General features: G+C 31.7%; 1 protein-coding gene across 2 annotated transcripts in view; it reads left to right on the top strand.

Moving 5' to 3' along the window:
* LOC127728702 (nuclear envelope integral membrane protein 1-like) overlaps positions 1-14,766 on the top strand; it is a 33,353-nt gene that overhangs the window by 2,563 nt on the left and 16,024 nt on the right. Inside the window, exons 2-4 of one of the 2 annotated variants that reach the window (XM_052236335.1) lie at positions 1,025-1,143; positions 4,987-5,218; positions 9,329-9,401. In XM_052236335.1, coding sequence (XP_052092295.1) covers positions 1,025-1,143; positions 4,987-5,218; positions 9,329-9,401 — 424 coding nt within the window. Of the gene's footprint in view, positions 1-1,024; positions 1,144-4,986; positions 5,363-9,328; positions 9,402-14,766 lie in introns of both variants that reach the window. The other variant, XM_052236334.1, reaches the window with a different exon arrangement.

Raw genomic sequence — 14,766 nt, 5'->3', positions numbered from 1 at the left:
TGTAAATGTTGCTTAGGACTTTTTGTAAATAATGTTAGCACAACATGGACAAACAAGTGAGTAATCTATTTTATAGACGTTATAACAAAAATCTCTGTAATAAAGTCTGTGGATTTTCTGTAAAAATCTTGGCTAAATATGCCACAAAATCCCCATTTTCTATTTAATGCAATGAAACAATAAATATTATTGCTGTGAATGACGTTTCCCTTTGGTATATGTGCAAAATGGCACCTTGAAAATTTTGTAATCCACAGGCCGACAGAAGGGGTAATAAACTTGAAACCCATTGTTTCTTGAATGAACTTAGAGTCCTATATGAGCTTTATCTTTATGTTGAAAATAAATACAGGAAACGTCAAATTTCTCCAGTTATCATAAAATGTGCCTGAATATTAGATTGTCATTTGTCACATTATTTTTTATCTACCACTAAACAGTAAAATATTTATCATTTTGTAACAAATTGGTTACCATTTATTGATTTACTTAACATGCTTAATAATGTTGGAAAGCTTTCCTTGTCTGTCTAAAGAAGAAGGAAACAAAGTGTGGCCTGCAGACAATTGACATATATGTCCTTATTTAGCGTGGTAAAAGGGTTAAACAATCTTTTGAATGGATAATAATAACTAAACAAGATATGTCTGTTATTACTGTTAAGTACGTTTAAGGTTAAGAATATATCACTTGCAACAGCAAACATACATGTAGCATATTCAGCAATGAAACCGAAGCAGTAAAATAAAATTGTAACTTTATGCTTCTGAGTAAGCCAATCCAGCTAACATTGGCACAAGTCACATTCTAAAGAATATATCAAACTGTTGAACTGAAAACTGAAAATGGTTTGGTAACTTATTCCATAATACAACATATATATATGATTTAAAGACATACCTCTGAGACTGCTAAATATATTGGTCTGAAACAGCCATTTACAGACAATTTGTAAATGATGATAATATAAATAATTTTAAGACTTTGTTACAGAGCTTTTCATTAAAATCAGTATTTTTTTCAGGCTTTAGCATAAGTAAAGAAGCACAATCAAAAACCATCACAGTGAAAAATTCATCCTGGACAATATTTTGTTATGAAGGAAAACCAGAAAATGCTTTTTTGCTGTGGTCTAATCCTGTGGTAATTATAACTGATGTTAGACTATCTGCCTGCCTGCTACATGTATGGCAGTCAGGGTAAAACTTATATACAAGGGTCTATTATTTACTAAGCTAGTACAGGTAAATTAATTTTTTTCACTTATATAAGTAAGAAAGACATATTTTTTTCCTTTGTTGAATTTCTCTTGACTACATAGCTCTTATACAACTGTTAATTGTCTGTCTATAATACCAGTACAACTCTTGGAATTTAGATTGCCTGAGAAATGCCTTATATGTTCAATATATCGGCATAGTAGCTTAGACCACCATGAAAAAAGTACTCAATGAAACCTGTATTAATTACAATACATTCCTAATGTTCAATTGTCAACAAGTTTCCATGGACATTAAAATTGTTCACAATAAATTACTGAATATTGACATATTTATTAATATATTTAGAAGAGAGTTAGCTTATCAGAAAAAAAATGTATATCATTCTTTTCAATTATTATTTCAACAGTTATTGAATATGATGTATCATGGGATCAACTATCAACTTTCTAATGCATGATCCATAAGTAAGCCATCAACAACATACCGGTACATATAAAGTGACTTTCTAATGCATGATCCATAAGTAAGCCATCAACAACATACTGGTACATATAAAGTGACTTTCTAATGCATGATCCATAAGTAAGCCATCAACAACATACCGGTACATATACAGTGACTTTCTAATGCATGATCAATAAGTAAGCCATCAACAACATACTGGTACATATAAAGTGACTTTCTAATGCATGATCCATAAGTAAGCCATCAACAACATACTGGTACATACAAAGTGACTTTCTAATGCATGATCCATAAGTAAGCCATCAACAACATACCGGTACATATACAGTGACTTTCTAATGCAAGATCCATAAGTAAGCCATCAACAACATACCGGTACATATACAGTGACTTTCTAATGCATGATCCATAAGTAAGCCATCAACAACATACTGGTACATATAAAGTGACTTTCTAATGCATGATCCATAAGTAAGCCATCAACAACATACCGGTTCATACAAAGTGACTTTCTAATGCATGATCCATAAGTAAGCCATCAACAACATACCGGTACATATACAGTGACTTTCTAATGCAAGATCCATAAGTAAGCCATCAACAACATACCCGTACATATACAGTGACTTTCTAATGCATGATCCATAAGTAAGCCATCAACAACATACTGGTACATATAAAGTGACTTTCTAATGCATGATCCATAAGTAAGCCATCAACAACATACCGGTACATACAAAGTGACTTTCTAATGCATGATCCATAAGTAAGCCATCAACAACATACTGGTACATATAAAGTGACTTTCTAATGCAAGATCCATAAGTAAGCCATCAACAACATATCGGTACATATACAGTGACTTTCTAATGCATGATCCATAAGTAAGCCATCAACAACATACTGGTACATATAAAGTGACTTTCTAATGCATGATCCATAAGTAAGCCATCAACAACATACTGGTACATATAAAGTGACTTTCTAATGCATGATCCATAAGTAAGCCATCAACAACATACCGGTACATATACAGTGACTTTCTAATGCATGATCCATAAGTAAGCCATCAACAACATACTGGTACATATAAAGTGACTTTCTAATGCATGATCCATAAGTAAGCCATCAACAACATACCGGTACATATACAGTGACTTTCTAATGCATGATCCATAAGTAAGCCATCAACAACATACTGGTACATATAAAGTGACTTTCTAATGCATGATCCATAAGTAAGCCATCAACAACATACCGGTACATATACAGTGACTTTCTAATGCATGATCCATAAGTAAGCCATCAACAACATACCGGTACATATACAGTGACTTTCTAATGCATGATCCATAAGTAAGCCATCAACAACATACTGGTACATATAAAGTGACTTTCTAATGCATGATCCATAAGTAAGCCATCAACAACATACCGGTACATATAAAGTGACTTTCTAATGCATGATCCATAAGTAAGCCATCAACAACATACCGGCACATATACAGTGACTTTCTAATGCAAGATCCATAAGTAAGCCATCAACAACATACCGGTACATATACAGTGACTTTCTAATGCATGATCCATAAGTAAGCCATCAACAACATACTGGTACATATACAGTGACTTTCTAATGCATGATCCATAAGTAAGCCATCAACAACATACTGGTACATACAAAGTGACTTTCTAATGCATGATCCATAAGTAAGCCATCAACAACATACCGGTACATATACAGTGACTTTCTAATGCAAGATCCATAAGTAAGCCATCAACAACATACCCGTACATATACAGTGACTTTCTAATGCATGATCCATAAGTAAGCCATCAACAACATACTGGTACATATAAAGTGACTTTCTAATGCATGATCCATAAGTAAGCCATCAACAACATACCGGTACATATACAGTGACTTTCTAATGCATGATCCATAAGTAAGCCATCAACAACATACTGGTACATATAAAGTGACTTTCTAATGCATGATCCATAAGTAAGCCATCAACAACATACCGGTACATATAAAGTGACTTTCTAATGCATGATCCATAAGTAAGCCATCAACAACATACCGGTACATATACAGTGACTTTCTAATGCAAGATCCATAAGTAAGCCATCAACAACATACCGGTACATATACAGTGACTTTCTAATGCATGATCCATAAGTAAGCCATCAACAACATACTGGTACATATACAGTGACTTTCTAATGCATGATCCATAAGTAAGCCATCAACAACATACTGGTACATACAAAGTGACTTTCTAATGCATGATCCATAAGTAAGCCATCAACAACATATCGGTACATATAAAGTGAGATCTGCTTGATGAAGTAAAATTTATGAAAACAAGAAAATCATATTTTGAGTTGCCAATATTGTTTGATGGTTTTATAATTAGCATTGGAAAATACTCAAACTACTAAAAATAAGTTAAAATGCCAAATGTGTTCAATGATATCTGATTTTACTTATTTCTGAGAGATTATTTTGAGAAAATTCTATGTTGACTTATCAGACAAATGAATTGAACTTTTTGGTTGTCCAGATATGACTTTAAAACTTGTCCTTGACAATATGACATCTGTCAATGTCAAACCCTGGCTGTATCATGATTTTATGCTGGTTTTTCTTGGCATTTACATTGAGATAATTGGTTCTATCCACATTGTCCTAGATTTAAAAAAGGTAACTCACACACCAAGATACAATTTGTAAAAATGCCTGTTCATTCATACATGTATATATATATATATATATATATATATGTGTGTGTGTGTGTGTGTGTGTGTGTGTGTGTAGATATGTATATCATGTATATAGGGAGAGAGAAAAGGATGAAAAAAATCCTATAAACTACTGTAGAATGGAAATAATCAAATTACTACACAACTTTTGGAAAAAAATTCTAAACATGCTAAATAAATATAAGCCTCAAGAATAATTATGATTTCATATACATAACATTCAAGTCAGACATTGGTATTTATAAATATAACCAGTAACTAACATAATAAAATTTAACTTCCTTGAAAATTGTTAGAAGATATCAAGTGTTAATTAATAACTATAAGTTGAAGAAAGAAACAATATCATGACTAAAGGAAAAAAAACTAAAAGTTCACTTAACATATCACAAAAAAACAAAGATTGAACAACAAAACCCGGGGATGAACTCTACGGGTGTTTCTGAAGGATTGTTTTTTGTAACAACTAGTGACACACTGACACCTTTCTTTGATAAATTTTATTTTATAATCTTGGTTTTGATTTTTGTAGTTAAAAATATCTACAAACAATGGTACATCAGAATCTTTCCAGTTTATATGTGGTGATACTCCTGACCAGGTGGAAGAAAAGAAAGAAAGCGCTATGCAGTTACCCCAAGTCTTACAGAACCTTAGGTTTATGTTCAATGTGGACCTGAAGGATATGTCCTTTTCACCATTCAACCAGAGCTGTATTGGTATCCATAGCAACCAACAATACACTGCTGAATTTAAGTATAAAAGTAGGTTTTTGGGAATTCCATTTGGATATAAGTTTATTGTGACTTACTTCGTTGATTTTGCGGAGATGACATACTCACCATTTAAATACAACTGTATTGGTATACATGGTAAACAACAATATGATGTGTCCTTTGTATATAAGAGTAAGTGAAATTTATGTTGTATTCTAATATGATGTGCTTTGTTCGCTTTGTAAACAACAGCGTGATTAAATTCTCGATATATCTATACTTAGCGCAGACTCAGAGATGTACATATTAATGGCTGTTACTTTTTACCTCCCACGTACATACCTGCCAACCTCTGAAACCTTCAAAGAGGGAGATCTCCCCCTCAGCTGTCTTGAGGGGGAGATTTTGCGCGAATGACATTTTCAAGTGAAAAATATGACCTGTTTATTTATTCATTTACAAAACACAAATAAGAGCAAATAGATATACTTTATTTCTTCAATCATGGTTATATCCTATACAAGGTGTGTTGGTTTGTTTTTATACTTTTTCAATATCTTTGACATTTATGTCCCTTCAGGCCAGCATACCTCGGCTATGCCTTTGGGTTTAAATCTTCATTAAAACATGACCAATATATATGGAAGTTTATAACGACCTTGACTGGCTATACAGACCTTGCACGGTCAATATTTTAACAAGTATTGACTAACCCATAATTAAAATTTCAATTTAAACATTGAATAGAAGTATAGATCAATTAAATGATTTTCAAAATATAATTATATTTTTTGTCCTAAGGTCTTCAAAATCATTAAATTACCATCCTTTTATGATTCTTTGTTCAATTTGTATTTAATTTATATTCTTTAACCAATTGACATTATTTTAAGTAGTGTAACTTAAAACAGGATTGAACAGGGGAAGTAACCCGAAATTTCTTTGAAGTGTTTTCAAATATACAAAGCTTGAGGTAAAAGTCGTTAATGGTCGTTAATTAGTATTATGTTTGACACCCAAGCTGTCATGTGAAGCCATTTAATTTTCACATGGACTGTGATTTACAGGTAAAAAATACCCTCATCAGTGACACGAAAACGTTATTAATTATGACTGGTCAATTCAAGGTAAAATATCCAATTAAAGGGGGAGATTCGATACTCCCGTGCGGGAAGGGACCGGCAAGCGGGAGATTTCCGGAATTTCGTCATTTGAGCGGGAGTCTCCGACTCAAAACGAGAGGGTTGGCAGGTATGCACGTAAATCCACATGTATTGTAACCAATGTGCAAACACTATGTGGATTTCGTTGTGTTCAAATTGAAATTGAAAAAGTAACCACAGAACCGTTATTCCTATTCTAATGCATAACAAAAAGAATTAATGCATAAGATCTTAAATAATGTATAAAGTGATCAAAATAAAATAAAATTCCACGAAATTTCATGAATGATCTTGGCGCATTAACGTCATGTCAAAACATGACGTCATACGAATGAAAAAACTCAAGCTTAAGAATAAGATTATTCCGTCACGTGTACGCTATAAATTTGGATAATATCGTATTGAAATGGAGTTTTGAGGTAGGTGTTGTTTAATTTTATATTCTATTGCATCATTCGCATATTCATGAATTTCAGCAAGTCAACATGATGGCTCACTCCTTAGTTATGACATGTCAACTGTGGATTTGACAGTAAATAGTAGCCAACGAAAAAAAATGTTTGGGTTACGAATTATAAGGATTGAACACATTTTTTCTAGTGGTTATTTAAGAAATAATTCACCTATAATGGTTTACTTTTATAAATTTTTACTTGGATGGAGAGTTGTCTCATTGGCACTCATACCACATCTTCTTATATCTATCCAAGCCTTAGATTTATTTGAAATTTGTAGCTTTTATCTTACAGGGGGTAAAATAGAACAGCCATACACACAGCAGTCTTACCTTCGCTTCAGTTTTTCAAATTACCCTATTTGTCCTATTGTAATCGAAATAATTCATGCAAGCCATAGATTTGTTGTCATTTTCACATGGCCTGGGCCATGTGAAAATTTCCAACAAATCTATATGCTTGCATGAATACACCTTATTGCTATTTATTCCAATCCGGAAAAGTTCTAAAATTACACAACTCTTTCAAACCAGTTGAGGCTATCTGGGGCCCTGTTTAAACAATGTACTGTGCATACAAATTTTCAAAGAGTTGCGGTATGTTTAAAGCATTGTAAACACTTCAAACAAAGCATTTTTCTAACTTTAATTTGTGATTAAAAAATTGGATCATAAACTATACAAATTTCAAAATGTTCACTTTCTACATGTTTTCCGCCCTCGGCTCATTACTGATGACCTTTGTTCTTGCGTCACTTGACCCAAATAGGAAATTGTCCAAGTGACTGTCTTTTCTGGATTGGCCTAAATAGCGATAAGGTGTTTTATTTCTTTAATGAATGAGTCGCTCGTATTTTCCTTAGAAGCTGGTAGCTGAGTAAATGACCTTGGTCTTCACAAATTTGTCTGTCTACTTTTTTGCGATTTATAAAAGTTATCAGTGAAAACTTTGCGTCCAAAACGCACCAATATTTTTTCTCTCATCGGTTATGTTTGCACAAAGATATCTAAACAAGGTGATTTTGACAAAACACCAGTATATTTCTACGAGTTACTTTGAGAATCATACGAAGCAATGTACAACCATGTCATATATTTTTCACGAACACACTTGAAATGTTATAATTATCTTGGATATTGGTTATTTAAACCTATGCTGTATTTCTTTCTGTCATCAACTATTTGAATTATTGAGATTACAAGCTTATAAATGTCAATTGATCATATCAATGATTATTTTTATATACATTCACCAGACATTTTGTTCTAGAAAGTTTCAATTGCATAGTATTACTTCATTAAAGGACTTGAAAATTGTTAAGTGAATTGGAAAAAAGATTTGCATTACTGGTAATATTTATTTTGAAAAAAAATATAGAAAGTTTACATTTGAATGTAATTGCATTTAAGGTTATTACCATAAATCCAGTGTCAGAAAAAAACAGTTCAATCAAATATCATCATGACCATGGCAAAAAGGGGTACTACTTGTACAAGTTATTTTTATTTACTTTAAGAAGTAAATATCAATATATTTATATAAGTAAATTTGTAAGATAATTATACAAGTTTATTTTACCTACTTGTATAGGTAAATTATTTTAATGACTTAGTTATGTCCCTTAGACATTCAGTTTTTTTTACTTATACAAGTAAAAAAGTCATATTATCTTCTTTTCTTGAATATCTCAGGACTTCTTTGCTTAAATATAATTTTTAATTTTCTGTCCATTGCAGATGTCTTTACTAATCATTTAAGTGTAATTTCATGGACAATGAAAATCTCATTTGTCTGTTATCTTCAAAACACTGCTCATTTACAAGCCTGCAGGGGGTAATTTTTGAAGGCCTTGCACAATTAAGACATTTGCACAATTAGTTTCTCTGTTGAATTAATGAGATGAAACATTGAACTCTACTTAAAAATTATGAGCTAACAAGAGAAAAATTGTTTAAGGCATGTTTTTACATCCCAAAACTTGAGAATTTTAGAGTTTGTAAAAAAAAAAATATTTATACAAGTAAATTTTTTAAGAAAATTAAGGGGAGATTATTCAAACATTATAAGAAAATATGAATATAACAAATTTACTTATATAAGTATACTATTATTTACTTCTTCAAGTAAATAATAAATACTTGTACAAGTTGTACCCCTAACTGCATGTTGCACTGAGGAAAAGATAGCAAAAAGGGGAAGTAAATATAATCAAATTTAATCAAATTCTATAATGTTGTAGTATAAAAACAAATAACCTAATGAAATTAAATGAACAGGCTTTTTTTAAATAAACAGACTGGACATAAACTATTGGACAAACCAACATGGCCACCATGGCTAAAACTTCACATACAGTTACACAATTTGGATAGTCATGGATAAATTATTTCCTGAATTTACATTAATTTCTATAAAAATATATGTAACTTGGGGGAAATGATGTTATAAAAATGATGTCTTAAATATATGATTTTAATATCAAATGTCGTTCTTTAGAAACAGATAAAGTAAAAGTAAAATTATTTTTATTTCTATATCAGGAATAGAGTTATGGTATGTGGCTTACCTGTTCATTGGATTGTTAATCTTTTTGTATGCCAAACACCTTAGTCAGTAAGTATTTACCTGTTCCTTGGATTGTGTATCTTTTTGTATGCCAAACACCTTAATCAGTAAGTATTTACCTGTTCCTTGGATTGTTAATCTTTTTGTATGCCAAACACCTTAATCAGTATGTATTTATATGTTCCTTGGACTGTGTATCTTTTTGTATGCCAAACACCTTAGTCAGTTAGTATTTACCTGTTCCTTGGATTGTTAATCTTTTTGTATGCCAAACACCTTAGTCAGTAAGTTTTTACCTGTACCTTGGATTGTTAATCTTTTTGTATGCCAAACACCTTAGTAAGTATTTACCTGTTCCTTGGATTGTTAATCTTTTTGTATGCCAAACACCTTAGTCAGTAAGTATTTACCTGTACCTTGGATTGTAAATCTTTTTGTATGCCATACACCTAAGTCAGTAAGTATTTACCTGTTCTTTGGATTGTTAATCTTATGATACCAAACACCTTAGTCAGTAAGTATTTACCTGTACCTTGGATTGTTAATCTTTTTTATGCCAAACACCTTAGTCAGTAAGTATTTACCTGTTCCTTGGATTGTCAATCTTTTTGTATACCAAACACCTTAGTCCGTAAGTATTTACCTGTTCCTTGGAATGTTTATCTTTTTGTATGCCATACACCTTAGTCAGTAAGCATTTACCTGTTTCTTGGATTGTTAATCTTTTTTATGCCAAACACCTTAGTCAGTTAGTATTTACTTGTTCCTTAGATTGTTAATTTTTTTGTATACCAAACACCTTAGTCAGAAAGTATTTATCTGTTCCTTAGATTGGAAATCTTTTTGTATGCCAAACACCTTAGTCAGTGAGTATTTACCTGTTCCTTGGATTGTTAATCTTTTTGTATGCAAAACATCTTAGTCAGTAAGTATTTAACTGTTCCTTGGATTGTTAATCTTTTTGTATACCAAACACCTTAGTCAGTAAGTATTTACCTGTTCCTTGGATTGTTCATCTTTTTTGTATGCAAAACACCTTAGTCATTAAGTATTTACATGTTCCTTAGATTGTAAATCTTTTTGTATGCCAAACACCTTAGTCAGTAAGTATCTACATGTTCCTTGGATTGTAAATCTTTTTGTATGCCAAACACCTTAGTCAGTAAGTATTTACTTGTTCCTATGATTGTTAATTTTTTTGTATACTAAACACCTTAGTCAGTATGTAGTTACCTGTTTCTTGTATTGTTAATATTTTTGTATGCAAAAAAATCTTATTCAGTAAGTATTTACCTGTTCCTTAGATCGTAAATCTTTTTGTATGCCAAACACCTTAGTCAGTAAGTATTTACCTGTTCCTTGGATTGTTAATATTTTTGTATGCAAAAAAACCTTATTCAGTAAGTATTTATCTGTACAATGGGTTGTAAATCTATTTGTATACCAAACACCTTAGTCAGTATGTAGTTACCTGTTTATTGGTCTTTAAATTTTTATGTATGCAAAACACCTTAGTCAGTAAGTATTTACCTGTTCCTTAGATTATAAATCTTTTTGTATGCCAAACACCTTAGTCAGTAAGTATTTACCTGTTCCTTGGATTATTTATCTTTTTGTATGCCAAACACCTTAGTTAGTAAGCATTTACCTGTTCCTTGGATTGTTAATCTTTTTGTATGCCAAACACCTTGGTCAGAAAGTATTTACCTGTTCCTTGGATTGTTAATCTTTTTGTATGCCAAACACCTTAGTCAGTAAGCATTTTCCTGTTCCTTGGATTGTTAATCTTTTTGTATGCCAAACACCTTAGTCAGAAAGTATTAACTTGTTCCTTGGATTGTTAATCTTTTTGTATACCAAACACCTTAGTCAGTATGTATTTACCTGTTTCTTTGATTGTTAATATTTTTGTATGCCATTCACCTTAGTCAGTAAGTATTTACCTGTTCCTTAGATTGTTAATCTTTTTGTATGCCAAACACCTTAGTCAGTATGTATTTACATGTCCTTGGGTTGTTAATCCCTTTATATGCAAAACACCTTAGTCATTAAGTATTTACCTGTTCCTTGGATTGTTAATCTTTTTGTATGCCAAACACCTTAGTCAGAAAGTATTTACCTGTTTCTTGGATTGTTAATCTTTTTATATACCAAACACCTTAGTCAGTATGTATTTACCTGTTTCTTTGATTGTTAATATTTTTGTATGCCATACACCTTAGTCAGTAAGTATTTACATGTTCCTTAGATTGTAAATCTTTTTGTATGCCAAACACCTTAGTCAGTAAGTATTTACCTGTACCTTGGATTGTAAATCTTTTTGTATACCATACACCTTAGTCAGTAAATATTTACCTGTTCCTTGGATTGTTAATCTTATGATACAAAACACCTTAGTCAGTAAGTATTTACCTGTACCTTGGATTGTTAATCTTTTTGTATGCAAAACACCTTAGTCAGTAAGTATTTACATGTTCCTTAGATTGTAAATCTTTTTGTATGCAAAACACCTTAGTCAGTAAGTATTTACATGTTCCTCAGATTGTAAATCTTTTTGTATGCCATACACCTAAGTCAGTAAGTATTTACCTGTACCTTGGATTGTTAATCTTTTTGTATGCCAAACACCTTAGTCAGTAAGTATTTACCTGTTCCTTAGATTGTAAATTTTTTTGTATGCCAAACACCTTAGTCAGTAAGTATTTACCTGTACCTTGGATTGTAAATCTTTTTGTATACCATGCACCTTAGTCAGTAAGTATTTACCTGTTCCTTGGATTGTTAATCTTATGATACCAAACACCTTAGTCAGCAAGTATTTACCTGTACCTTGGGTTGTTAATCTTTTTGTATGCCAAACACCTTAGTCAGTAAGTATTTACCTGTTCCTTGGGTTGTTAATCTTTTTGTTTGCCAAACACCTTAGTCAGTAAGTATTTACCTGTACCTTGGGTTGTTAATCTTTTTGTATGCCAAACACCTTAGTCAGTAAGTATTTACCTGTTCCTTGGATTGTTAATCTTTTTGTTTGCCAAACACCTTAGTCAGTAAGTATTTACCTGTTCCTTGGAATGTTAATCTTTTTGTATGCCATACACCTAAGTCAGTAAGTATTTACCTGTTCTTTGGATTGTTAATCTTATGATACCAAACACCTTAGTCAGTAAGTATTTACCTGTACCTTGGGTTGTTAATCTTTTTGTATGCCAAACACCTTAGTCAGTCAGTATTTACCTGTTCCTTGGATTGTTAATCTTTTTGTATGCCAAACACCTTAGTCAGTAAGTATTTACCTGTACCTTGGATTGTTAATCTTTTTGTATACCAAACACCTTAGTCAGTAAGTATTTACCTGTTCCTTGGAATGTAAATCTTTTTGTATGCCATACACCTTAGTCAGTAAGTATTTACCTGTTCCTTGGATTGTTAATCTTTTTGTATGCCAAACACCTTAGTCAGTAAGTATTTACCTGTTCCTTGGATTGTTAATCTTTTTGTATACCAAACAGCTTAGTCAGTAAGTATTTACCTGTTCCTTGAAATGTTTATCTTTTTGTATGCCATACACCTTAGTCAGTAAGTATTTACCTGTTCCTTGGCTGTTAATCTTTTTGTATGTCAAACACCTTAGTCAGTAAGTATTTACCTGTTCCTTGGATTGTTAATCTTTTTTATGCCAAACACCTTAGTCAGTAAGTATTTACTTGTTCCTTAGATTGTTAATTTTTTTGTATACCAAACACCTTAGTCAGAAAGTATTTATCTGTTCCTTGGATTATTAATCTATTTGTATGCCAAACACCTTAGTCAGTAAGTATTTACCTGTACCTTGGATTGTTAATCTTTTTGTATGCCAAACACCTTAGTCAGTAAGTATTTACCTGTTCCTTGGATTGTTAATCTTTTTGTATACCAAACACGTTAGTCAGTAAGTATTTACCTGTTCCTTGGAATGTTTATCTTTTTGTATGCTATACACCTTAGTCAGTAAGTATTTACCTGTTTCTTGGATTGTTAATCTTTTTTATGCCAAACACCTTAGTCAGTAAGTATTTACTTGTTCCTTAGATTGTTAATTTTTTTGTATACCAAACACCTTAGTCAGAAAGTATTTATCTGTTCCTTAGATTGGAAATCTTTTTGTATGCCAAACACGTTAGTCAGTGAGTATTTACCTGTTTCTTGGATTGTTAATCTTTTTGTATGCAAAACATCTTAGTCAGTAAGTATTTACCTGTTCCTTGGATTGTTAATCTTTTTGTATACCAAACACCTTAGTCAGTAAGTATTTACCTGTTCCTTGGATTGTTCATCTTTTTTGTATGCAAAACACCTTAGTCATTAAGTATTTACATGTTCCTTATATTGTAAATCTTTTTGTATGCCAAACACCTTAGTCAGTAAGTATCTACATGTTCCTTGGATTGTAAATCTTTTTGTATGCCAAACACCTTAGTCAGTAAGTATTTACTTGTTCCTATGATTGTTAATTTTTTTGTATACTAAACACCTTAGTCAGTATGTAGTTACCTGTTTCTTGGATTGTTAATATTTTTGTATGCAAAAAAATCTTATTCAGTAAGTATTTACCTGTTCCTTAGTTCGTAAATCTTTTTGTATGCCAAACACCTTAGTCAGTAAGTATTTACCTGTTCCTTGGATTGTTAATATTTTTGTATGCAAAAAAACCTTATTCAGTAAGTATTTACCTGTACAATGGGTTGTAAATCTATTTGTATACCAAACACCTTAGTCAGTATGTAGTTACCTGTTTATTGGTTTTTAAATTTTTATGTATGCAAAACACCTTAGTCAGTAAGTATTTACCTGTTCCTTAGATTGTAAATCTTTTTGTATGCCAAACACCTTAGTCAGTAAGTATTTACCTGTTCCTTGGATTATTTATCTTTTTGTATGCCAAACACCTTAGTTAGTAAGCATTTACCTGTTCCTTGGATTGTTAATCTTTTTGTATGCCAAACACCTTGGTCAGAAAGTATTTACCTGTTCCTTGGATTGCTAATCTTTTTGTATGCCAAACACCTTAGTCAGAAAGTATTTACCTGTTCCTTGGGTTGTTAATCTTTTTGTATACCAAACACCTTAGTCAGTATGTATTTACCTGTTTCTTTGATTGTTAATATTTTTGTATGCCATACACCTTAGTCAGTAAGTATTTACCTGTTCCTTAGATTGTTAATCTTTTTGTATGCCAAACACCTTAGTCAGTATGTATTTACATGTCCTTTGGTTGTTAATCTTTTTATATGCAAAACACCTTAGTCATTAAGTATTTACCTGTTCCTTGGATTGTTAATCTTTTTGTATGCCAAACACCTTAGTCAGAAAGTATTTACCTGTTTCTTGGATTGTTAATCTTTTTGTATACCAAACACCTTAGTCAATATGTATT

The sequence above is a fragment of the Mytilus californianus genome, unplaced genomic scaffold (assembly GCF_021869535.1).
Source record: "Mytilus californianus isolate M0D057914Y unplaced genomic scaffold, xbMytCali1.0.p SCAF_2, whole genome shotgun sequence".
Lineage (NCBI taxonomy): Eukaryota > Metazoa > Mollusca > Bivalvia > Mytilida > Mytilidae > Mytilus > Mytilus californianus.
This window is presented reverse-complemented; position numbering and strand designations above follow the sequence as displayed.